Genomic DNA, 21,059 nt, shown 5'->3' with positions numbered 1-21,059 from the left:
ATCAAATTCAAGCTCCTGTGCTTTGCCTTCAAATCCCTACACAGTTATTGTCCCACTTACATTTCTGACATGGTTAAAAAATACTCCCCCTGTCGCTCTCTCCGCTCCTGTTTAATAATAATAATAATAATAATCAGTGAAGCTGGGTGATCCTGCAAACCTGGAATGGATTTCTGTTGCTGTTTGCTAGGAAATATTTTTAATCCTAGACCAGATCTATTCCAGTTTTGCTGGATCACCCAGCTTCACTGATGAAAGTGTACCCTCTCCAGCCCAGGAGAGCTTTAATATGTCATGCACATTGGCCCTGATTTATTAAAGTTCTCCAAGGCTGGAGAGAATACACTTTCATCAGTGAAGCTGGGTGATCCAGCAATCCTAGACTGGATCTGGCTCAGGATTGAAAAGATTTGCTAACAAATATCTAACCAATAGCTAGACTTTTAGGAAATCCATTCCAGGTTTGCTGGATTACCCAGCTTCACTGATGAAAGTGTATTCTCTCCAGCCTTGGAGAACTTTTATAAATCAGGGCCATTGTCTCCAACAGCTAGGTCGTTTTCTCGAGAATACCAAGATAGGTTTAAAGTAAACCTGTGCTTAGGCCATTGACTTTTTTTTACATATTCTGAAGTCTCTCTAACCTCTGAAGTTGTTCCAAGTAGTTCTCTTAGTGGCTCAGTTCTCCCTGCTCACCCATTGCAGTAAAGATCTGCTGGACTTCCAGCATCCTAATTTCTAATATGAACAAAGAGAAGGTGTTATGGTTTTATGGTTGGCCCATTTACTGCTTGCTAAGAATATGAGATACCTAAATGTCTCAAAGCCAGGAAGAATGTTAGCCAAGGTTTTTTCTATTATTATTAAACTGGGAAATCTGTTTAATAACTTAAAGAGAAAGAGTTGTTCTAAATTGCTGTATCCAAGCAAAAAAGCCAAAGATAGGCATCATTTTCTAAAACCATAATGTGTTGTTAGCATTTAGGGCTTTGTTGATCAGGACCCAGGGCAAAACAGCCAATTGTACTATTCCGAGAAAACACATACAACTGAATAATGTAACCCACTATATCTGCAGAAGAGTATCTCTTAACGCTGCTTTTCAAATAATCACACCGGCTGTATATTTAGGCAATCACGCTATTAAAGCAGGTGGTATAATTACTAAAATAATAAACCAACTCACTCGAGTTAGATTAACCTCAGTATATAAGTTTAATACTTCAGTGATACAATGTTACGATAATAGGGAACATTAGGAAAAGATATTACATTTCTGTTCTTCACAATTCCACACAGTATATTACCATCCAATGGGAACAGCCTATTATTACTTGTCTGCTCTTTGACTATAAAGCCAAAATCAATGAACAATGCAGGTTCAAAGAGGAGGGTTAATTGTTGGTTTCAAAATTTCTGATAAAAAAAAGAATAAAAGTTCCAGCAGGGGAGCATATAATGGGAAAGTAAAATGTATAGTAGGGCAGATATCTAACGGTAATATTACTTATTCACTATAAGACATGAACAGTATATGATGCTTTTTGTGGTACATATCAATTTAAAAACTTGCACATTTCAAACACGACTTCTTAGACCTAATCTGGCTCTGACATCACAAAAATTACTAGGTATGCAAATATTATTATTACCCAGTATCTATATAGTGCCGGCATATAAACAGCACTTTACTTAGTCATTTCAGTAGCTGTCCCTCAAAGGGGCTCACAATCTAATGTCCCTACCAACAGTCTACGGTCAATTTAGGGAGGAAGCCAATTACTTAACTGCATGTTTTTGGGAGGAAACCCACGCAAACACAGGAAAAACCTGCAAACTTTATGCAGATAGTGCCCTGGCCGAGATTCAAACCTAGAACCTAGCGCTGCAAAGGCCAGAGTGCTAAACGCTGAGTAACTGTGCCTTGACCCTAAACATGAATGTTAAGAGCCCATTTGCATCATGTTACATGCATTGGTGCGCTGCAGTGCTATCATTCCTGACATCAGAGAAATTACCAGGTATGCAAACATGGTTGTATCATCTCAATAAATCTGACCCTAAACATAAATGGTAAGAGCCCACTCATACCATGTTACATGCATTGGTGCAATGCAGTACTATTATCCCAATGCACTATTACCATTATGTTTCATATATAAAATTACTAATATTGCCGTTATGTTGGCTGTTGTGTGTTGGCAGACCATTTAAATGAATGTACCACTTTACTGCAATGCTGGTTGACAAGCATGCAACATTAGTGTGTTCACAGTGAAATGTTTAGAAAGTAGGAGATAAGGGACTCTATATGTCTCCTATTTCTATCTGTATAACGCAGTGGAAGTATTTTTATACATTGTCTTTTGATTGTAATAACTGTAAATAAAATAGAAGAAAAAAATAAATATTGTAATAATAAAATAATAATGGGGTAGGGGATAAATTTGCGTTCTCCCACCATGGATGCTCCGTGCCTTAGCAATCTATCACTTTATTATTTGGGGGCTGGTATACATAGCCCTATGCAAATAATGACTTTTAGAATGTCAGTGTTAATTTAGGATACTTGGGCGCTCCAATAGTAAATTAGGAAGGCAGATGGTGCAAGATAGGAGGTAACTTTGGCTGCCTCCTTTACAACGTTTACGTTATTTTGCCTTCTGTAAACACAGTTCTGAACTGAACTACTTCTAGAATTATTAAGACATTGACTTTCTTTCAAACTCATTACAGTGTAAACCAAACTAAAGATTTTAGATAGACAGAATGCACCATAAAAACTTTAATAAGCACTTGTATGACAATATGGAAATGCAAATTTACAGCAAAGGGACATTGATAAATCGTTTCCTTAAGACTCTGACCTTTCATTATTTTGTTTTTTGTAGAATAGTATTTAATGCGGACTGAGAGCTCAATTAATGGACTTTATTCTGCATAGAAGGTTACAGGCTTTCTAAGGCTTGCCTATTTTGGTGATAATTTCTACAGCATAAATTACTGAAGGGTAACAAGCGTATAAATGGATGTGTTGTGTTTCATTTTCTAGGTGAAAATCAATTTTTAGCAGCAAGTTGATATTAAAGGAAAAAGCATTTGACATTTAAATGTCATTCTAGAGTTAACAATGTGTTTGCACTGACATTACCAGTAAATTTCTTCACAAAGAGTGCTGGAGAAAGAGTTAAGGGATTTTATGTAGTCTTTTCATTGTAGCTTGCAATGGGTATTGGGAATGGTTCATTTATGCAGATTCACATGTATAACATACTGAATGAAATAACTTCTAACCAACATCAGTTACCTCAATTTCAAGGTTATTATATGTAGAGGGAGGGCTTAGAACACTTGGATGAATAATGGTAAGGACAGAAAATAATTCCTACAAGTTTTTTAATATTAATTCACAACTGTTTTATAACATATTATTTACTAGTCTAAATATTGGGCTATTTCAGTGCATCAGTTGAAATTTTTAAAAACGTTAAAAATTGCCCAAGCGGGATTGTTACAAGCTAGGTGAACATCCACTGGGAATGTAGGTGAATCTTTGTTAGACTAAAGAGTGGGATGGTATCCTAATTTGCTGGTGGATGTCGGAGGTCCTTTTTTTTTTGTTTTTGTGCATGTTGTCTTAAAGTGCATGTTGCCTTAAAGTGGAACTATAGTTCCACTTTTAAGTTTGTATGACCAGGCAGTTCATTATTGCAGAAAGGTACAGGCAATGTTATCTCTGGCATAATGTGTCATACCTGCCTGATCGCTCCAGATTTCTGGCGTCTAAGTTGAGCTGCACATACTCAGCGTCAGGTTTGGTTACTGGGAAATCCAGCAATCTCGGTTTCATATGTGTGTGCCGGGATGAAGGAACTTCCATGCAGTGTCATCCTGGCATGGCAAATCAAGGTGGCTGAAGATCGCATGCAGTAAGAGGAAGAGAAGTAACATTTCAACCACTTGCATAAGTGATGACCAACTTTTCCTAGTCTGTGGAGGCAGCAGGGGCAGCAAACCACCCAGACACTACATGTTGCATCTAAAAAAATGTGCAGCAAAGTTACTCTTACCTGTATGCAAGGAGAGGTTAAAAAAGCTACTTACATACGTCAGATCATTCTGGCGTGAGATTAAGGGTTGTGCTTGTCTCAGGTAAAAATCTGAGAAAGAATGTGTACAGTGGTCCCCAATGCCATTCATCAATACACCATGGAGACTGATGAACGGCTGATCAGAAATGACCGATCAGAAATGACAGCGCTCTATCATTCATCTGTCACTGAAAACAAAAGATTGTTTCCAGCAAGAATCATGATGTCTACCGGACATCTATACCAGACTTAAATGTCATCCAATTAGAGTTCAGATCCTATACAAGCATGAGGAAAGACTTGGAGATGATATATCCTAGTTACAGTGGGCTTAAAGTAGAACTAAACCCTGGTTACACTCACCTGTCCCCATTCCATCTTCTTTCACCTTTTCTTCCTTGATTGGATCCTTGGCCAGGTTGATTGGCAGAACCAGGTTGAGGAACTCCTGTGCAGGTATCGACAGCTGTATAGGAAGCTGGCATGCGCTGGTTATATCAGCAACCAACACACACATTCTGTAGCTCAGGGATTTTGACAGTTGAAGAGAGTGATCACGCATGTAATTTTAGTTTTATTATAGAAAAGACATCATCTGTCCCTTTTGCAAAAAAACATGCCTTGTCAGCTGTGCTGAAACCATGGAACATGTTGGTTTGGTTTTCACAATCTCAGATGAGGAACTATTCAGAAAAAGGATTACTGTTGGATATGAGGATATAGCAAACATTTGTCTGGATCTACCTTGGCGTAGTTTCACATAAATCATAACTTGGTTATAGTAAAACCCAAATTTCAACTTTACATAGTTGTGGCAAAATCTGTTTGTTAGTACAGCGATTGCTTCTAACACATAAATCTGTATGAATAAATGCTAATATATGGGAAATGTTAACATTTAACTAGGCCCATATGCTTTGCTGTTGAATAAGAAGACACATACGCATATGGATGTTTGTTTTCTGCCATACTGTAGCAGAATTAAGATTCAATCAAATCAAGGTCATTTTTAGCATCCTTTCATATGAGTTCCTTTCTGGTAATGATGTATTGTATACTTTCAGGTCTTTGTATGACATGGTGCTTGTAAAAACTCTCCATAATATATTAACTCGTCCTGAAATAGAAGTATCTTTCAGCTGAGCCAACTTCATACACAGATGGAATATAAAGACCCTGTTTTACATATCATGGAACTACATTTCTGTCCATTTAGTTCTGGCACCCAGAACAGTCCTGTCTGACTGGACACCTGCAAGTAAATAACATGTTTAGGTCTCGCCTCCCCTTCCCATGACTGTGACTAGAGAGTAAAAGGAGAAGCAGAAGACTGATGAGGCTATCTCTATGTCATGCTGCTCTCTCCTCCCATCGGCATGTTCTATGTTGGCACATAAACCCTTTACCATACCTGATTGACTCCTTCTGCTCCTTCTCCATTTCCCGGTCTGAGCTGTGCTTGGACTTCAAACTTATCCTAGGTTAAATTTAGGTACACGCCTTAAATAAAAAAAATCAACTTGCTAGCACTTGGCTGTAAAAAAAAATGTTTATTGCCCTTGAAATAGTTTGCACAGAATGAGTGCTAAATGTGAATAATGCAAAACGACAATGAAATTCCTAAAAACATATCGCCGCCATGCTGCATAACAGATACCCTCTGCTGCTTTAATTTGCCAATAGGGCACCTGCAACACTATGTCACTCCACTAATATATCTGTGTATGGGGCACAAGTATAGACTCACCCTGGCCTCTCATAACGTAGTGCCAATGCACAGCAATATGCAAACACTGGCATCTAGAAGGTTGGTATCAGCATTTACCAGGCAGCTGCAGCAGCCAGAGAATGCTAAAGTAAGTGACAGCCCTAGAACATGCTGGCTGTACAGGTGAGGGGGGCTAGGAGATATCTTGTAAAGAATATTAATACACAATCTATTTTATTTGAATCAAGTGAAGAAAACCAAAGTATTACACCACCCCACATGTGACATAAGTAGAATATTGTCCCTGCTTAAGAGAAGCTATGATAAGTCATACCCCAAGAATTTGAAGGTGGAGAAAAAATGGTTTGTTCCACTTCACAAAATAAATTTTTATTATTATTAATATTATTAATAATATTAAACTGGATTTATTTAGCACCAACGGTGTTGTACAATAAATAGGGATTGCAAATGACAGAAAGATACAGTCACACAGGATGAGAGGACCCTGCCCTGAAGAACTTTACAACTAAAGAACTAACATTCTTTTTAAAAGTTCAACAATTAAAACATATATTAAGATAAATTAGATTAAAAATGAATGTTTTACCTTTCTGGAATACATGGTCTAGCACAGAGGTCGGCAAACTTCGGCCTTTAGGCCAGATACAGCCTAGCCGGTAGTTCGTTCCGGCCTAACGCCCCCTGGTCGTTCTGGTTGCCAGCTGGATCTGCCAGGCCGCTGGAGCTCCAGAGCCGCTCAAGCTATGGTGCCGCCTCTTTGCTGTGGTTCCCCTATTTACCGCGGCAAGCCTGATACTTCCGCCGCTGCGGTAACTAGGGAACACTCCCTGAAGGGAAATCCCACTCCTCTGCAATGCATACGGAGGAAAGGGATTTCCCTTCAGGGGGCATTCCCTTGTGGTGGGCGGAGCCATTAGGGCGGGACTCAGAGTCCGGCCTACCGTGCCACCCCTGAATTGGCCTAGTGGCCATAAAAGTTTGCCGACCCCTGGTTTAGCAGAACCTTTACCCTATAATGTGAACCTGTATTTGACCCATTTAAAGCAAAGCAATGCTTTTTATTCCGCCTTCCTTCTTCTTCATATACTAGTACTTGTGTGTGATTCACCTCCCTTCTTCTGTGTGAATGAGCTGGTACTGGATATTTGGTCCAGTCACTTTGTGGTGGGGAATGAATTAAAGGTAAACCTCTTCCGTGGCTTTAAAGTGAACCTGTTGCTTTGCCCTGCATGGGAAAACACAGATTCACTTAAACTAATACTTTGCAGACACATAAGCACAAGAAAAGTCCTATTTTTTGGAAGCTTTTCAATCAATTGTTGTGCAATTATCTAATGTCATTTTGGAAAATTGTAATCAGGTGGAAAGTGTTATACAGAAAGAAACAATAAACAAGAGGCAATTACACAATGGATGGAACAAAGCCATGGATATGAATTACCAGATTGGTAGGGTGAATACAAGCATTTAAAAAAACGAGTAAAGAAAGCTATAGCAATAAGAAGGGGATTGGGGAGGGCAAGGGGATGGAGAAGAAGGTTTGGTATCTCAGGGTCAGGTACTCCGCTCAATAGCTGAACCGATCCAATAAAACCAAGTGTTTCTGAATGTATCCCCACAATGTTTCCTGGAGACATTGGCTTCTTCCATTTGCTTGATGATGTGAAATAGTTGGTGGAGTGGAGGACTTAGTCGCTATGCAGGTTTTAGCTGCAATAAGTATATGGTGCAGTAAGGAGTAACATGGTCTATACATGTTCTGGGTTATTAAACAGTGCTGCCTAACCTTTTTACCCCAGAGGAACTCTTGAAATATTTTTCAGATGTTACAGAACCTTGTAAAAATAATAAATGGGTCATTGAGGTGAACTCCACTTACTTCGGTGAAACATGTAGTGGTCCATAGTCCACCTTTACAGAAAGCTAGAAAAGATCATCAGCACCATGCAGATGGCTCTGCCAAGTGGTGCTAAACCTAAAACTAAGTGAGCACCATTCAACAAAAGTCATACAACAGTTTAAAGCAGCGGATGCCAACCGGTGGTCCATGGCTGAGGCCGGTCAGCCCCTGAGCGAGGTCAGGAGAAGGGGGGGGGGGGGGTTGTCTCTGAACAGGCTCAGATCTGGGTTAGGAGAGTGGGTGGGTTATGACGTCAGTCTGGGAGAAGTTTCTTTCCCTATGAGTGACACATGGCTCCTGTGCATGCACGGTCCACAGCCTGTAATTTAAGTGGTCCGTAGGTCCAAAAAGGTTGGTGACCACTGGTTTAAAGAACCCCAATCTACCTCTGGATCAACCTTTTTTAAATGTGTGTGTGTGTGTGTGTGTGTGTGTGTGAGGGAGGGGGTGGGGGGTGGGGGTGGAATCTCAGATCTTTATGGAACCTCTGCTATAAATATTATAAGCACAGCTCAATGTACATTAGTGTGATGGTCAGTAGAAAGAATATTTCTTATATTGCTGGCCAGTGGGAATATTGTCATCCATACAGATAGCCAGAAAGACCTGATTGCTCATTGTAAGGGAACCCTGCTTGGAGAATGGACAATATAGTGGCCAGCACATAAGGAAAGGTATTTCTTCTGCAGATTTGTATTAAATTTGTAAATGAAAGGGCTCCTTTAAAATCAGAAATCCCATCTCCCATACAATATAAGAAGCTCCATGCACAGTATGAGAACATCCAGACAGATCACACAAGGAAGGTGACCACATGCAGGGCTGGGTGTCAGGGAGGGTGTCAGGGCAGCAGCCAATCAGGTGCCGGTGTCCTGCAGGGGGCGCTGTGCGGGGCTGGGCTGGAGCTGTTATTCTGTAACCAGGCACCTAGAATAAAGGAGAGGAAGGAGGGCTCTCATCATGTTCTCTCCCGGTGCCCGGATCCTTCTGACAACTCTTCTCCCATCACACAGCAATGCCACCAGCACAGCCCCCTCCGCCATCTGACTGATGACACCGCCGCCCACCCGCTGATCTCCCCGACAACTTCAGCCACTTACCTGCACCGTGCTGCTCCTGATGGCGTCTCGGCAGCAAACCCGGATCCAGGTTTACCTGGAGAGCAACCGGATCGGCCCCCTGTTCGAGGTGAGTGCGGCATGGCAGGGGTTAATGTGTGATGGCAGCACATGGCAGCGGGCTGTGCGATGTGTGCAGGGATTGTGTATAGGGATTGTGTGTAGGGATTGTGTTGTTCTGCACGGAGAATAATGACAGCCATGCATAGCGATGCACCGTCCTCGGTGGCTGCACATTATACTAGAGATCGGGGATCACATACACCCGGTTCCAGCAATGTCCGGGTCAGGTGGGATGAGATGAAGGTGCATTGTGTGCAGGGAAATGCTGACTCCAAAGCGTCCTGTGTGTTGCCATAGCGAGGGGAGCAGCGCCCAGGTGTACGAGTCACCACAGCGCCCCCAGCGGCCGTGTGCTCTCACTGCTGGGCACTGATGGGAGCCACACCTGCCTGGCACACTTGGCATGGCAAGCTGTCCACACTTTCACAGGAATGCCCCTCATTTAGAACTAAACTTGATTTGCTTTCCTATTCAATTGTCTCCTTGTTTGTTGGTATGGAATATTAAATGCTATAACATACAAACTCAGTGCTCAACCTAGAAATTTTTTTAAGCCGGGTGGGAAGAAATTGTAGGCGGGTGGCAGCCCCTCTATTGTGACCAAACTTTTTAGTAGCCACCCAAAAACAGCCGGGTGGGTGCTGAAAAGTGCCGGGTGGTGAACCCAGCTAAAAGGGCCTGGGGAGAACCCTGAAACTTAAAGTGTACTTAAACTCATAAATTCCACTTTACATAAAAGGGAAGACAACCCTGGTATGTTAAGTAAAAATTTTGTTTTGTTTTTTAAGTGGAACATGCTTTTTTTTTTTTTTTTTTTTAAAAAGGTGCACTACCGCCCCTTAATTCTCGATCGCCAAGGAGATCGAGAATGAATGGGAGCGCAGAGCCTCCAGAGATACCTACATCATGCATCTCGGGAGGCTCTTGGGTGCTCCTTCTGCACATGCCCAAGCATCTCAGACATGCACAGAAGAAGCCTTTTCATGCAAAGAGAAAAATTTGTCGATCTCACGCATGCACAGTGGGATTGGCAAGTTTTTTTTCTCATCCCATGTCACCCGATCTCGTGCCTGGGTCTGATGATGTAGGATGAAGAACCAGGAAGAAGAGGAGAAGATGGCGGTGCCCAGGGCGCCGGTTTGGGGACAGATGCCGGGATGACACGGAACCCAATGCAAGACACCCCCGGATGGATCGGACTGCCCTGCATGATTGAAGGTAAGTGTTACTTTTTGTAGGCACTTTTCAGTTTAGTTCCTCTTTAAAGTGGAATTTTCACCTAAAAAAACACCAACAAAACATCTTAAAAAGCCCTCAATCCCTATGTAAACCAGTAGCTTGTCCCGGATTCTCCCAGGACAGCGGATGTGGCTATCTTCTTTCTTCTTCTTTTTTTTTTTTTACATTCTAGGAAAGCCCCTTCTGCATATGCCTGATACCAGGGATGTGCAGAAGGAGCATTTTTTAAACAATATATAAAAGCTGGCTATTTCTTTTATAAGATGTTAAAAAACCCACAGCCTCCTGGGATACATACATCACATATTCCAGGATGCTGTGGGTTTTTTTTCACATTCACAAAAAAAATTGCCAGCCTTTTATATAATGTTAAAAAATGTGGCGAGCGATCTGCTTTCATTACCAAAAGTATATGGCACCGATCCTTCCATCCAGTCCCATAAGTATACCTGTTTTTTTTAAAGCCACTTTTATTGCAGTGGTAAAAAGTACCATGGGGGAAATCATTTTTGTGTTTCAGTTCTTGATGGTCTGAATACCTGGGGGTTTCCTTTTTAGGCATTGTGCTAAAAACGTGTCCCTTATGGGGAAAGTTAGGGGTTGTGCCTTTATTAACCCCCTCCTAGTAGATTCGAGGAAAGCCAGGGGTTAATACCTGCCTTGATGTATTACCCTGTATGCTTTGTATCACAAACTCCCCAAGAGGCAGAACTGATCCGGTAATATGTGGTGCCATGGGCATGTGCCAAAGGCCATAATGCCATAATAGATTTCTTACAGGTTTGCTGTGTGATATTATCTTTTGTCCACTTCTCTCTGCCATTCACATTGGTAATTTGGGCTGATGGCAGAGCTGTGCTTGTTGCTGATGTTCAGAGTATAATAAATAATGATAGGAAATAGGATTTCGGTTTACTCAAGTCATAGCTGGGAATGATTGATTCTTACTGCTGAGGATGAATTACTGTACTGAACGGACGTAGGATGAATTATGCTGAACCTCGGGATGCCAACTACAGCCAGATATTACCCAGCATTGTAGTGTGAATGTCTTTACAAAAACTACACCCTGGTTATATCCTTTCAGGTAGACCAGGCTCCTGGGTTCCTCCAGAGATTTCTAGGCATTCCTTAAGCTGTCAATATAATCAATGTCCCATATTCTTTTCCCTGCATTGTTTTACAGCATGGGTGGGCAAACTTTTTCACTCAGGGGCCACAATCCGTTCTAAAATATGGCAGAGGGGCCAGGCTGATGGGAGAGTGGGCAGGGTTGTGCCATCATTATGCCACTGATTGTGATGTCATGATGGCATAACCCCGTCACTCTCCTATCGCAGATCTGGGCCTGTGATGGAAGGGTGGGGGGGCTGTTCCGCCCACTTCCTGGAGCCCGGGAAAGTGGTCTGCAGCTCTGCAGCAGGGTCCTTCTCCTTTCCCCGCTCAGGGGGCCACCAGTCAGAGCCACGGACCACCGATCTACTTCAGCGGAGCCGGAGTGTTCAACGGGCCGTATAAAAAATCCTAACGGGCCGTAGTTTGCCCATGCCTGTTCTAAAGCCTATGCCAATTTTCAGAGCCCACAGCATGGCATTAGACCACCAGTGTGAGGGGAACATTTTTCCAGCTGACCATTAATGTTAAGGGGCTTTTTTCCCCACTGACGTCCAATAAATTGGTTCCAGCAATCGTTCCTGAAGATCTGGAAAAGTTTAAACAGCTCCCTTGGGGTAAATTGGTTTGGAAAGGCTGGGGTAGATCCACACGTTACACAGTTGTCAGAAAATGTGTTAACAGATGCAAACTTTATTGTGAGCCTTTCTCCTAAATAATGAATCCAGTGTGTGTTATTGGTCTATAGAGGAGGCACCTCAAAGTGTCTACATGCAACTTTAAATGCTTTCTATAACTCTTTGGAAACTCTTTACTTTGCCAGATTTTACTTACTATATCACATTGATGAAAGGCAATGATTATGTAATAAACAAGCCTTTGGATTTTTTTGGTTCCAAAACTTTGTTTTGACAAATCTTTGATTGGCCTCTCCGTAGGCAGTATCCACACTTTGGCTGGGGTGATGATGGTCTCCGTAAGGCATTGCTGTCACCGTTACAAATAGCTAATAATAGCCAACTGAAGGACTTTGCACCTCTTTTGACGCACCTGGAATGTATTGGGCTTATTTATTATATTTAAATATGTTCAGATGGACTTTTTGGATTTGCCTGAGCAATCATTAAAATAGAAGCTGGAATTCTGCTAGTAGCACACTCTGTTTTCTACAATCCAACACCAACATCTCTTGCATTGTGTACAATTGAGGTTTTATGACAGTGCAAGCTGTGAATTATTTTGCTTTTTTTTTACAGAACATGATCCAAAGAATATGAAATATAGAAACTGAAGGAAATATGGATTTGTATTGCCTATGACAGCTAATCTTCTGCTTAGTTGTGATCAAATATTCACAAGGAATCTAAATAATTGAAATACTTTGTTACTTTTTTTTACCAATAAGTCACCCCCTCCATGTTGGGTTACAGTGATCAATCTAATTAAATGTCTTGCTTTTCTTTTTTGTATGATTTTAATGTATCTTTTTATAAATGCACAACACTGCTATTGTTAGCTGCAAAGCACTTAAACACAATATTGCCTCCAACATTTCTGGATGATAATGGGTCCTAGTCAATAAATTAACATGCAGAAATTTCATTTTACCTTCAGTTCACCTATGTGAATCAAAGTCTATGATCACCTGACAACTTTGTTAATTAAATGCAAACCACTGAACATAATTTGGGGGACACTTTTATTTGTTCACAAATTTGATTTCAGTAAAAGTCGTGCATTACATTGGGCTAGGGTGGGTTAGTTGCAGTTTAGAAGAAAACAATGTAAATAAAAGGAACATTTATTTCACAGCTTTAATATTTTCTTTTTTTTGTTTCCACTTGATAATGTTTCCATACACTTCCAGTTATGGTTGTGTGATGACTTGTTCCCATTTGTGTATTCTGTTACTAACTGTTTCATCTTGCTCATTCTCCTTGTTTCTTCCATGGGCTCTTATTTTTGTAAAAAATGTATTAAAAGTACATACAGGCCAGTTTACTGTAGTTTCAGTGAACACTTGTTTTGAGTTAATATTGCAATGTGTACTGTAAAAAAAACAACCCTGTTGCCTCGGGCATAACAAGGGGCCCCATAGCTAGATTTAATAGGGCCCCCCCAGAGACCTCTCTGCTGTCCCTTTTCTTTATAAGGCCTGTCTATATCTGGGAGAGGTAAAAGTGGGGCTGTTAGCATAACCAGCACACTGCTGGGGTCCAGAGAAGTTGTCAAGGAAGAAGGGACATCAGTTCATGACATTAAAGTATAATTCTTTACCTATGGGTTGGGACAGTGACTTGCTCCCAAACTAAACTTAGCTTGGCGAACATTTGCAAAAAAGCCAAGTCTTCTGTCCTCTTCCTGGAAGTTGTAACATTACATGTTTATAGTGAAATTTATTTTAATTTACATTTCAAAAGGTACAGTCATAGCAAAGAACAATATGAAAATAGAGTAATTGTACATCCAATAAAACCACAGTAAGACACAGTATAATATTCTGTATAAAAACCATAATAATACCGGGGCAGTTGGGGACCTAGGGGTGGGCAAACAGGGGGGGGGGGGGATACCTGGAAATCATAGAACATTACATATTTAAAAGCAATATTTCATTTTGCCTATCTAGAAATGTGATTATGTACCCAGATCCTAATAAAGAAAATATATACAACAATACCTTTTATACATTTCTTTCAAAGCCTGTCCACAATTATGAACACTAGACCAGCATATAAAATAATAATCTATTTTACCCGCTTTTTGGCTTAAAAGATCAAAGATTCCATATTCTTTGAAAGGGCATGTAAGTTTTTCGGGTGCTTCTTGTGGTGATGACTAGCGAGTGTTCTGCAGGGTGTAAGTCCTTGTGAGATGACTCATATCATAATATTACTACAAACCCAAAGGCTATTAAAGTCCCCAAACTCCTGGCTAGGTCTGTAGACAGTGTTGATAATGTTAATGTTTCATGCACAGTGACACAGTATGGATCTGATAATGGTTTTTTATTGTACAATATATCTGAAAGTTATCAGGGGCTCTGTGTGTAATAACAGGTTTGTATTCAAACTTAAAGGGCCAGCTCCCTCATAGGTGACCATACTGTTCAGTAATGATTGTGTTGATCAAATCTTACACGTTAGAATCATTTCCTACCACCTTAAAACTTTTATTAGTTCTGCTGGTCTGAAGACGAGTGTTGTGATATTAGTTACGTGGATATGTTTTCAATCACACCTGCTAATTAGCCTGTTTTGCCCCAAGCCACTTCGGCAATGACCATGTGACCAATGCCATGGAATGTTGAGGACTAAAGAGAAAATGCTTATTTGTCTAATTAATAAATAAATAGAAAAAGTGTAAAAATAATTAGGCATTCCTCTTAAAGTGTATATTAAGCCATTGGATTCGATTGTATGCTCTTCGGGGCAGGGTCCTCTCCTCCAGTGTCACTGTCTGTATTCTTCTGTCATTTGCAACGCCTTTTTAATGGCGTTGCTGGTTTAAAAGCAGTGTGGTACAAATATTAGTACACTAGAAAAAAGCAATGTAATAAATTGACATGTTATTGCCAAGCCTGTCCTGTATCCAAGTTTCTTTCATAATGTAATACTAAATGCATTGAATGTGCGTGGATATTCTGAATATTCACCCCAGTGTCCTGGCTTAAAGTAATCTACAGCACTCCAAGCTCAATTCCCATGTAGTTATTAAAGAGTCAGTAGACATTACTGAATAATCATTTTTATTCCGCTATCCATCTTCAGCACCTGACTGCCTAGCATAATAATTTCCTATGATCGTATTCTGAATTATGCTATAAAGGGTAAAGTTACCATTATACACTCACTGGCCGCTTTATTAGGTACACCTTGCTGGTATCTGGTTGTACCCTCTTTTGCCTTCAGAACTGCTGTAATGTTTCATTGCACAATGTGCGGAAAATATTCCTCTGTGATTTTGGTCTATATATGGTAGCATTATGCAGTTGCTGCAGATTTGTCAGATGCACATCCATATTTAAAAGGTGCTCTATTACAGTGATTTTCAACCACTGTGCCGCGGCACACTAGTGTGCCATGAGGGATCTTAAGGTGTACCGTGGGAAATTATCCAATTACCGTTGTCGAGTGTCTGTGCTGTAGTGACTGGCAGAGTAATGTAATACTCTTCCATGTCAGTGGGTGGCAGTAGGTAACATAGTTTTCTTGTTCATTCTTAGAGACAAAAGAATTAGCTACAGAGTGTCATTTTGTAACATTTTTGATTAGTGGTGTGCCGCAGGATTTTTTCAATGTAAAAAAATGTGCCGTGGCTCAAAAAAGTTGAAAAACACTGCTCTATTAGATTGAAATCTGGTGACTTGGAAAGTCTATCTGACTACAGTGAACTCATTGTCATGTTCAATGAATGAGCACAGAGGCTCTGAGGTTAGCACTCTGGCCTTTGCAGCGCTAGGTCCCAGGTTCGAATCTCAGCCAGGACACTATCTGCATGGAGTTTGCAGGTTCTTCCCGTCTCTGCGTGGGTTTCCTCCTGGTATTCCAGTTTCATCCCAAAAACATGCCGTTTTTCTGGGTTAATTGGCTTTCCCCAAAATTGACCTTAGACTGTATTAAAAAGACATTTGACTGAGGTAGGGGTATTAGATTGTGAGCTTCTTTGAGGGACAACTAGTGACATGGCTATGGACTTTGTGCAGGGCTCCATAATATGATGGCGCTATATAAATACTGTGTACTTTGTGACACGGCATGTCAAAATACTAAAAGTGACCATTAGAAGATAAGTACACTGGAGTCATAAAGGGATTGCGATGGTCAGCAATCCTAGGCTGTGGCATTTTAACAATAAACTGGTAGTTATGAGCTGGTATGTGTGCCCACAATATCGACCGAACCTTTACACAATCAGGAGCCTGAACCATTGATACAATGCAGAATGAATCCATGCGTGAATATTGTGGATGCAAAATTCAGACCCTACTGTACAAATGTCATATTGGAAAGCTAGACTCATCAGATCAATTTTCTCTTGTCCAATTTTGGTGATTCTGTGTAAATTGTAGACTCAGCTTTCTGTTCTTAGCTGACAGCAGTGACACCCATTGTGGTTTCCTGCTACTCTCTAGGTTAAGGTTCAATGAGTTTTACGTTCATAGATGCTCTTTTGCATACCTCAGTTGCAGCTTGCACTTGTCTGGTCATTCTCTTCTGGCATTATCCAGGCATTTCACCCAGAGAACTGCTGCCCACTGGATATTTTCCCTTTTTCTGACCATTTCCTGTAAATCCTAGACATGGTTGTGTATGCAAATCCCAAGGGATCAGCAGTTTATGAAACCAACAACCATGACACATTCAAATTTAAGTCACCTTTCTTCCCCATTCTGATGCTTTGTTTGAACTTCAGCAGGTCATCTATACAATGTCTACATGCCTAAATACATGGCATTGCTGATAGAGTTGCCTAAATGCATGTGATTGGCTTTGATTTGGATATTTGTGTTAACAAGCAGTTGAACATTTTTACCTAATAAATTGGCCACTGAATGTAGATTTTTTCTTACTGATTGCAATCGCTACACAACATTTCAGAAGTTATGGGAGTGTTTATTATGTTGTTAACCAGTAAGTATGTGAATAAATAAATCCAGCCTTTATTATCTATATATTCCTAGCCTTTCCAACACACATTGGAGACTGGCAGAGATCGCTTAGCACAGAAACATGAATCAAAAAGTTCTGTCAGTTCAAAATAATTGGATTATGGCCCTTACTGAGTGATTTTCTTGGGGTAATACTCAAAAACAAGTTTTCATATTTGATGTGGCAAGGCATTCTTAACCATTGTGTCTTCCCTTGTGTTTGGAAGACCAGTTAATGGGTTCTTTCCTACTCCTAAGTAGTACAACCTCCAGTTTGGATGTGGTTTGAGCTGGACCTGACATTTCAATCTTTTTTTGTGCAGACTCTTGGATACTTCACCATCTAGCGAGCCACTAACATGGCAAGTTTTCATGATAGAAGTTCAGCCTTTTCAGTCCTCAGTGGCATCCATATTTCAATACTCATAGGTTAACAGTAAATAACTGTAATTGTTTTACAGCGTTGGTGTGTAAGCATTGTTTATCATGTCCCAAAATAGACTGAATGATTTTGTTTTACCAGATTGTCTAACAAAGGTCTAAAGTATGATAGAAAAATAGTTAGATGTGGAAAAAGAACACATAAATTGGATCTTTATTTTGTATTAAAGTGGCTTCCCCTGCAACCCTATTATTAGTGCTAGTGCAGTCCTAAAAGTAGCCGGCTGTACTTGGCAAATCGGGGCCAGGTGCTGTCTCTTGCTAACAATAAGTCTAGGTAGGTCTTTGCTAGAGACAGTTGGAGAAATTAAACATTACTGAGACCTTGGTTACAGTGGTATCTGCTGGCAGTAACATATGCTGAGCATTTTCTTGGTAAAAAAGACCTCCAATTCAGCATCTGGCAAAGGTGAGTCGTTCAGTTGTGACAGCTCTGAGATGTCATATGACCGAATGCAGAGAGCTGCAAAAGAAGCTGATATTGTAAATTTAAAAACCTGCCACAATAATCCATGCCATTTAAGAATATTCACCTTTCATTATTCACACCAATGAGACACCACAGCACACTTCTTGTGGTACAGTTGTAGTAGCCCACAGAACGCTGTCCATACCCCACCATGAAAGAGACAATTGGTTGTGTTTGGCTTCCAGGACACGCCTTGATTGTCCTCCTTCGGGGGGGGGGGGGGGCATTTTTTGTATAAAAATCTGTATATGAGTCTGAAGATACTGCTTTGTACAGACATTTAATATAAAAAAATCTATGGATTTTTTATTTTACAGCGTAATGCAGGAGTACTAGAGCTATAGACTATTTTAGTTCTATATAAATCTCTGCCTTATTTTGATGCCCAGGCAGGTCACAGGGGATTGTGTAGATCGAGGACAAAGCTGTATTTGATAGATTTTTACAGTGATAGATCAGACTGAGAGTTAACACAAGGACTGAGCTGTGCCATTGTGATGGAAGTTTACTTTGGCTGTGTGAAATGTGTTTTTTAATATAATTATACATTCTGTTATATAGAGACCATATAGACCAGGGGTGTCAAACTCAAATACACAGAGGACCGAAATTAAAAACCTGGACCAAGTCGCGTGCCAAACTTGAAATTGATTGAAAAAACAATTAACCTTAATAAGAAGAAACAAGAACACATGAGAAGAGCATGCTAGATCAATCCACTGCATATTACTGCATGCTCTTCTCATGTGTCCTTGTTTCTTCTTATTAAGGTTAATTGTTTTACTTTGCCAGAGAATGCATTTGGTTTCACATTGCATTCTCTGGCACAGTAAAACAAAAGAATATAGCAATAGCTCTATGATAATTCCTGATTATTGAGCTTACCTGTCAGTATAAACTCCGCAGGGTCCTCGCATAGGCTGTTGTTACTACAATTCCCGGCATCACTTGTGTCTAAAAATGCGGGGCCACGCGTAGGCAGAGAGGCTGCTGGTCTAGAGACGCAAGTTAGGCCGGGTTTGTAGTAGCGGCATTGTACTCGCCTCCATAGAACAGCAGCCTAATATGAATTGAAGCTGGCCAGCCATTACTATGGATTGCAGTAGCGGTGCTACAGGGGCCAGATTTTGACACCCCTGATATAGACTAATCTGAAATAGCCACATAGATATGTTTCCTTGTCCATTAGACTTGTTAGCCATGCAAAGTCTAATAATGCTACATGAGTTATGTTCTTCATCAGCCAGATCCTTTAGAAGGAAACTTTCCTTTTTGACTTTGCTTTGGATAGATAATTACGAAGCCTTGAATGTATTTGACTATGGATTAAATCACTAATATTCTTGCTGCGTTTTACGCATTCAAACTCCATTAAGTATATAATTTAGATGCATTTGTCATCTGAATATTAAGCAGGGATTGTTGGCAATATTAACTATTAACATAACTCTGTGCCTCTGTGTGTGTCTGTGTTTTTTTTTTTTGTTTTTTTTTTTTACTTTATTATGATCGGTGCAGCTTATGTTTTAAACAGTCAAGTTTAACCTTTAAACTGTTATAAGGTAACTGACTAACGCAGGACAGCAAAACAATCAACATTGCAAAAGGTATTTAAGTTGTTCTGTTGTGCTTGTACATACTGTTAACGCTTTGCTGGTTGCCATGTGGGAACAATAGGAGCAATGTTATGCAATATCTATGTGGACATTCCATGGTTACTGCCCAGGTCCTGAACTTTTGTTGTTGGATGTAAATAGAGGTGATACCGCCCTGTCCTGGAAGACATCAGTTAGTATTCTGGTAGAAGTACAAATAGCAGGTCAGAAGTATCTTTGCTGCTGATCTGTGATCTCAATCCAGAATTAGATACTGACCCTGGATGATGCCTACAAAAGAAAGGGAGTCCCAGGATTTGGGGTGCTTACTGTGATCCCCATGGAAGGCAATACTTACCTACAAGTTACACATTACATGATATGCATGCACTTACATAGACAAATTGATCACAATAATATGATGATCACTCTCTCAAATTTTAGCACTAATCAGTAGGACTAATGTACTATATACAGTATTGTATTGTATTATCATTCATTATTATGGGGTTGATGATTCCTGGCTATCAAGATTGTGCATAAGGCTAGAGCTACACTGGTGATGTTAATATCTTGCTGCTAACAGATCTAGCAATTTGACTGAAAGTTAGTCTTGCCCCCTTCCTTGACCAGGAGAAGGAAGGGAAATTTAGAGGAAAAGTTTAGGACCAAAATAGAAGTACAGGATTTAAGGGCAGGGACTGCTGCTAGGATGGGGACAAAAAATTTGTAAGGTGAGATCAGGAGAAGAAGTACTTCTCAGGAACGGTGGGGGTAGTGCTAGAGAGTAAATGATGACCAAGTGAAAGAAGGGGGCCCCGGATGGAGTGTGGCCAATGATAAGGGTTGAGGGTCCAGTAAGGACAAGGCGGGTCCATTGCTGCTTGGTGAAGAGGTCCTGGAAGAAGGAGTATTCCATCCATAAAGTGCATCCTTAATACCATGCCATCCATAATACACAAAGAGGTTGATTTATACAGTGTGTTAAATGTATGCTAAGTAACTAGTGATCCTTTCAGATCCATTTGCCTCCTTTAGTTTTCTGAGCACACTAGGCATTAGAGCAAATCCTGTCTATGTACAAAATCTGCATCCTACTTTCTACCCAACACTTAGTAACTGTTAGGCCTACTCTCTCCATGCCCTCATCTAGTCTGGGATAGTTTGGTTTGTTTCTCATTCACCCCATTAAACCCTAAAGACCATTTGGAGCACTGTATGCTGCCTGCATCTCTTAGTTTATGTCTCCTACACTGTCCACCACAATCATTTAACAGCAGGGTAGGCCTGAGTACGGTACACACTACAAGGAGTCCTACAAAACTAAGGACAAACTGTGGAAGAAGCTAAAAAGCTGTGACATAGGAGAACTGTAAAGGTGGTACTAGTTGACAATCAAAGATCTGGCAACCTCCGGACCTGAGGAGTGCCAGATTTTCAAAAATTCCGGATTTTCAAAGGTTATAATAACCTCCACAAACAGCGCCATCAGATCAAACAGTGTACTACAGTACCTGTATTGAAAATGCGATCTGAAAATCATGCCGAAAAATAGAAGGAATTGGATTATCGATGGCCGGATTTTTGATTGTCAACCTATATTCACTTTGGGAAAACAGGAAGGCGGGGGGACACTATGGGGTTCAGT

General features: G+C 40.5%; 1 protein-coding gene across 1 annotated transcript in view; it reads left to right on the top strand.

Moving 5' to 3' along the window:
* Positions 1-8,608: 8,608 nt before the first annotated feature.
* Positions 8,609-21,059, top strand: part of C5H8orf34 (chromosome 5 C8orf34 homolog) — a 126,575-nt gene continuing 114,124 nt past the window's right edge. Inside the window, exon 1 of the mRNA XM_072411079.1 lies at positions 8,609-8,911. Coding sequence (XP_072267180.1) covers positions 8,843-8,911 — 69 coding nt within the window. The 5' untranslated portion in view covers positions 8,609-8,842. The remainder of the gene's footprint in view (positions 8,912-21,059) is intronic.

The sequence above is a fragment of the Pyxicephalus adspersus genome, chromosome 5, assembly GCF_032062135.1.
Source record: "Pyxicephalus adspersus chromosome 5, UCB_Pads_2.0, whole genome shotgun sequence".
Taxonomy (NCBI): Eukaryota; Metazoa; Chordata; class Amphibia; order Anura; family Pyxicephalidae; genus Pyxicephalus; species Pyxicephalus adspersus.
The sequence above is the reverse complement of the archived record's forward strand: the minus strand, read 5'-3'. Positions and strand labels throughout refer to the sequence as shown.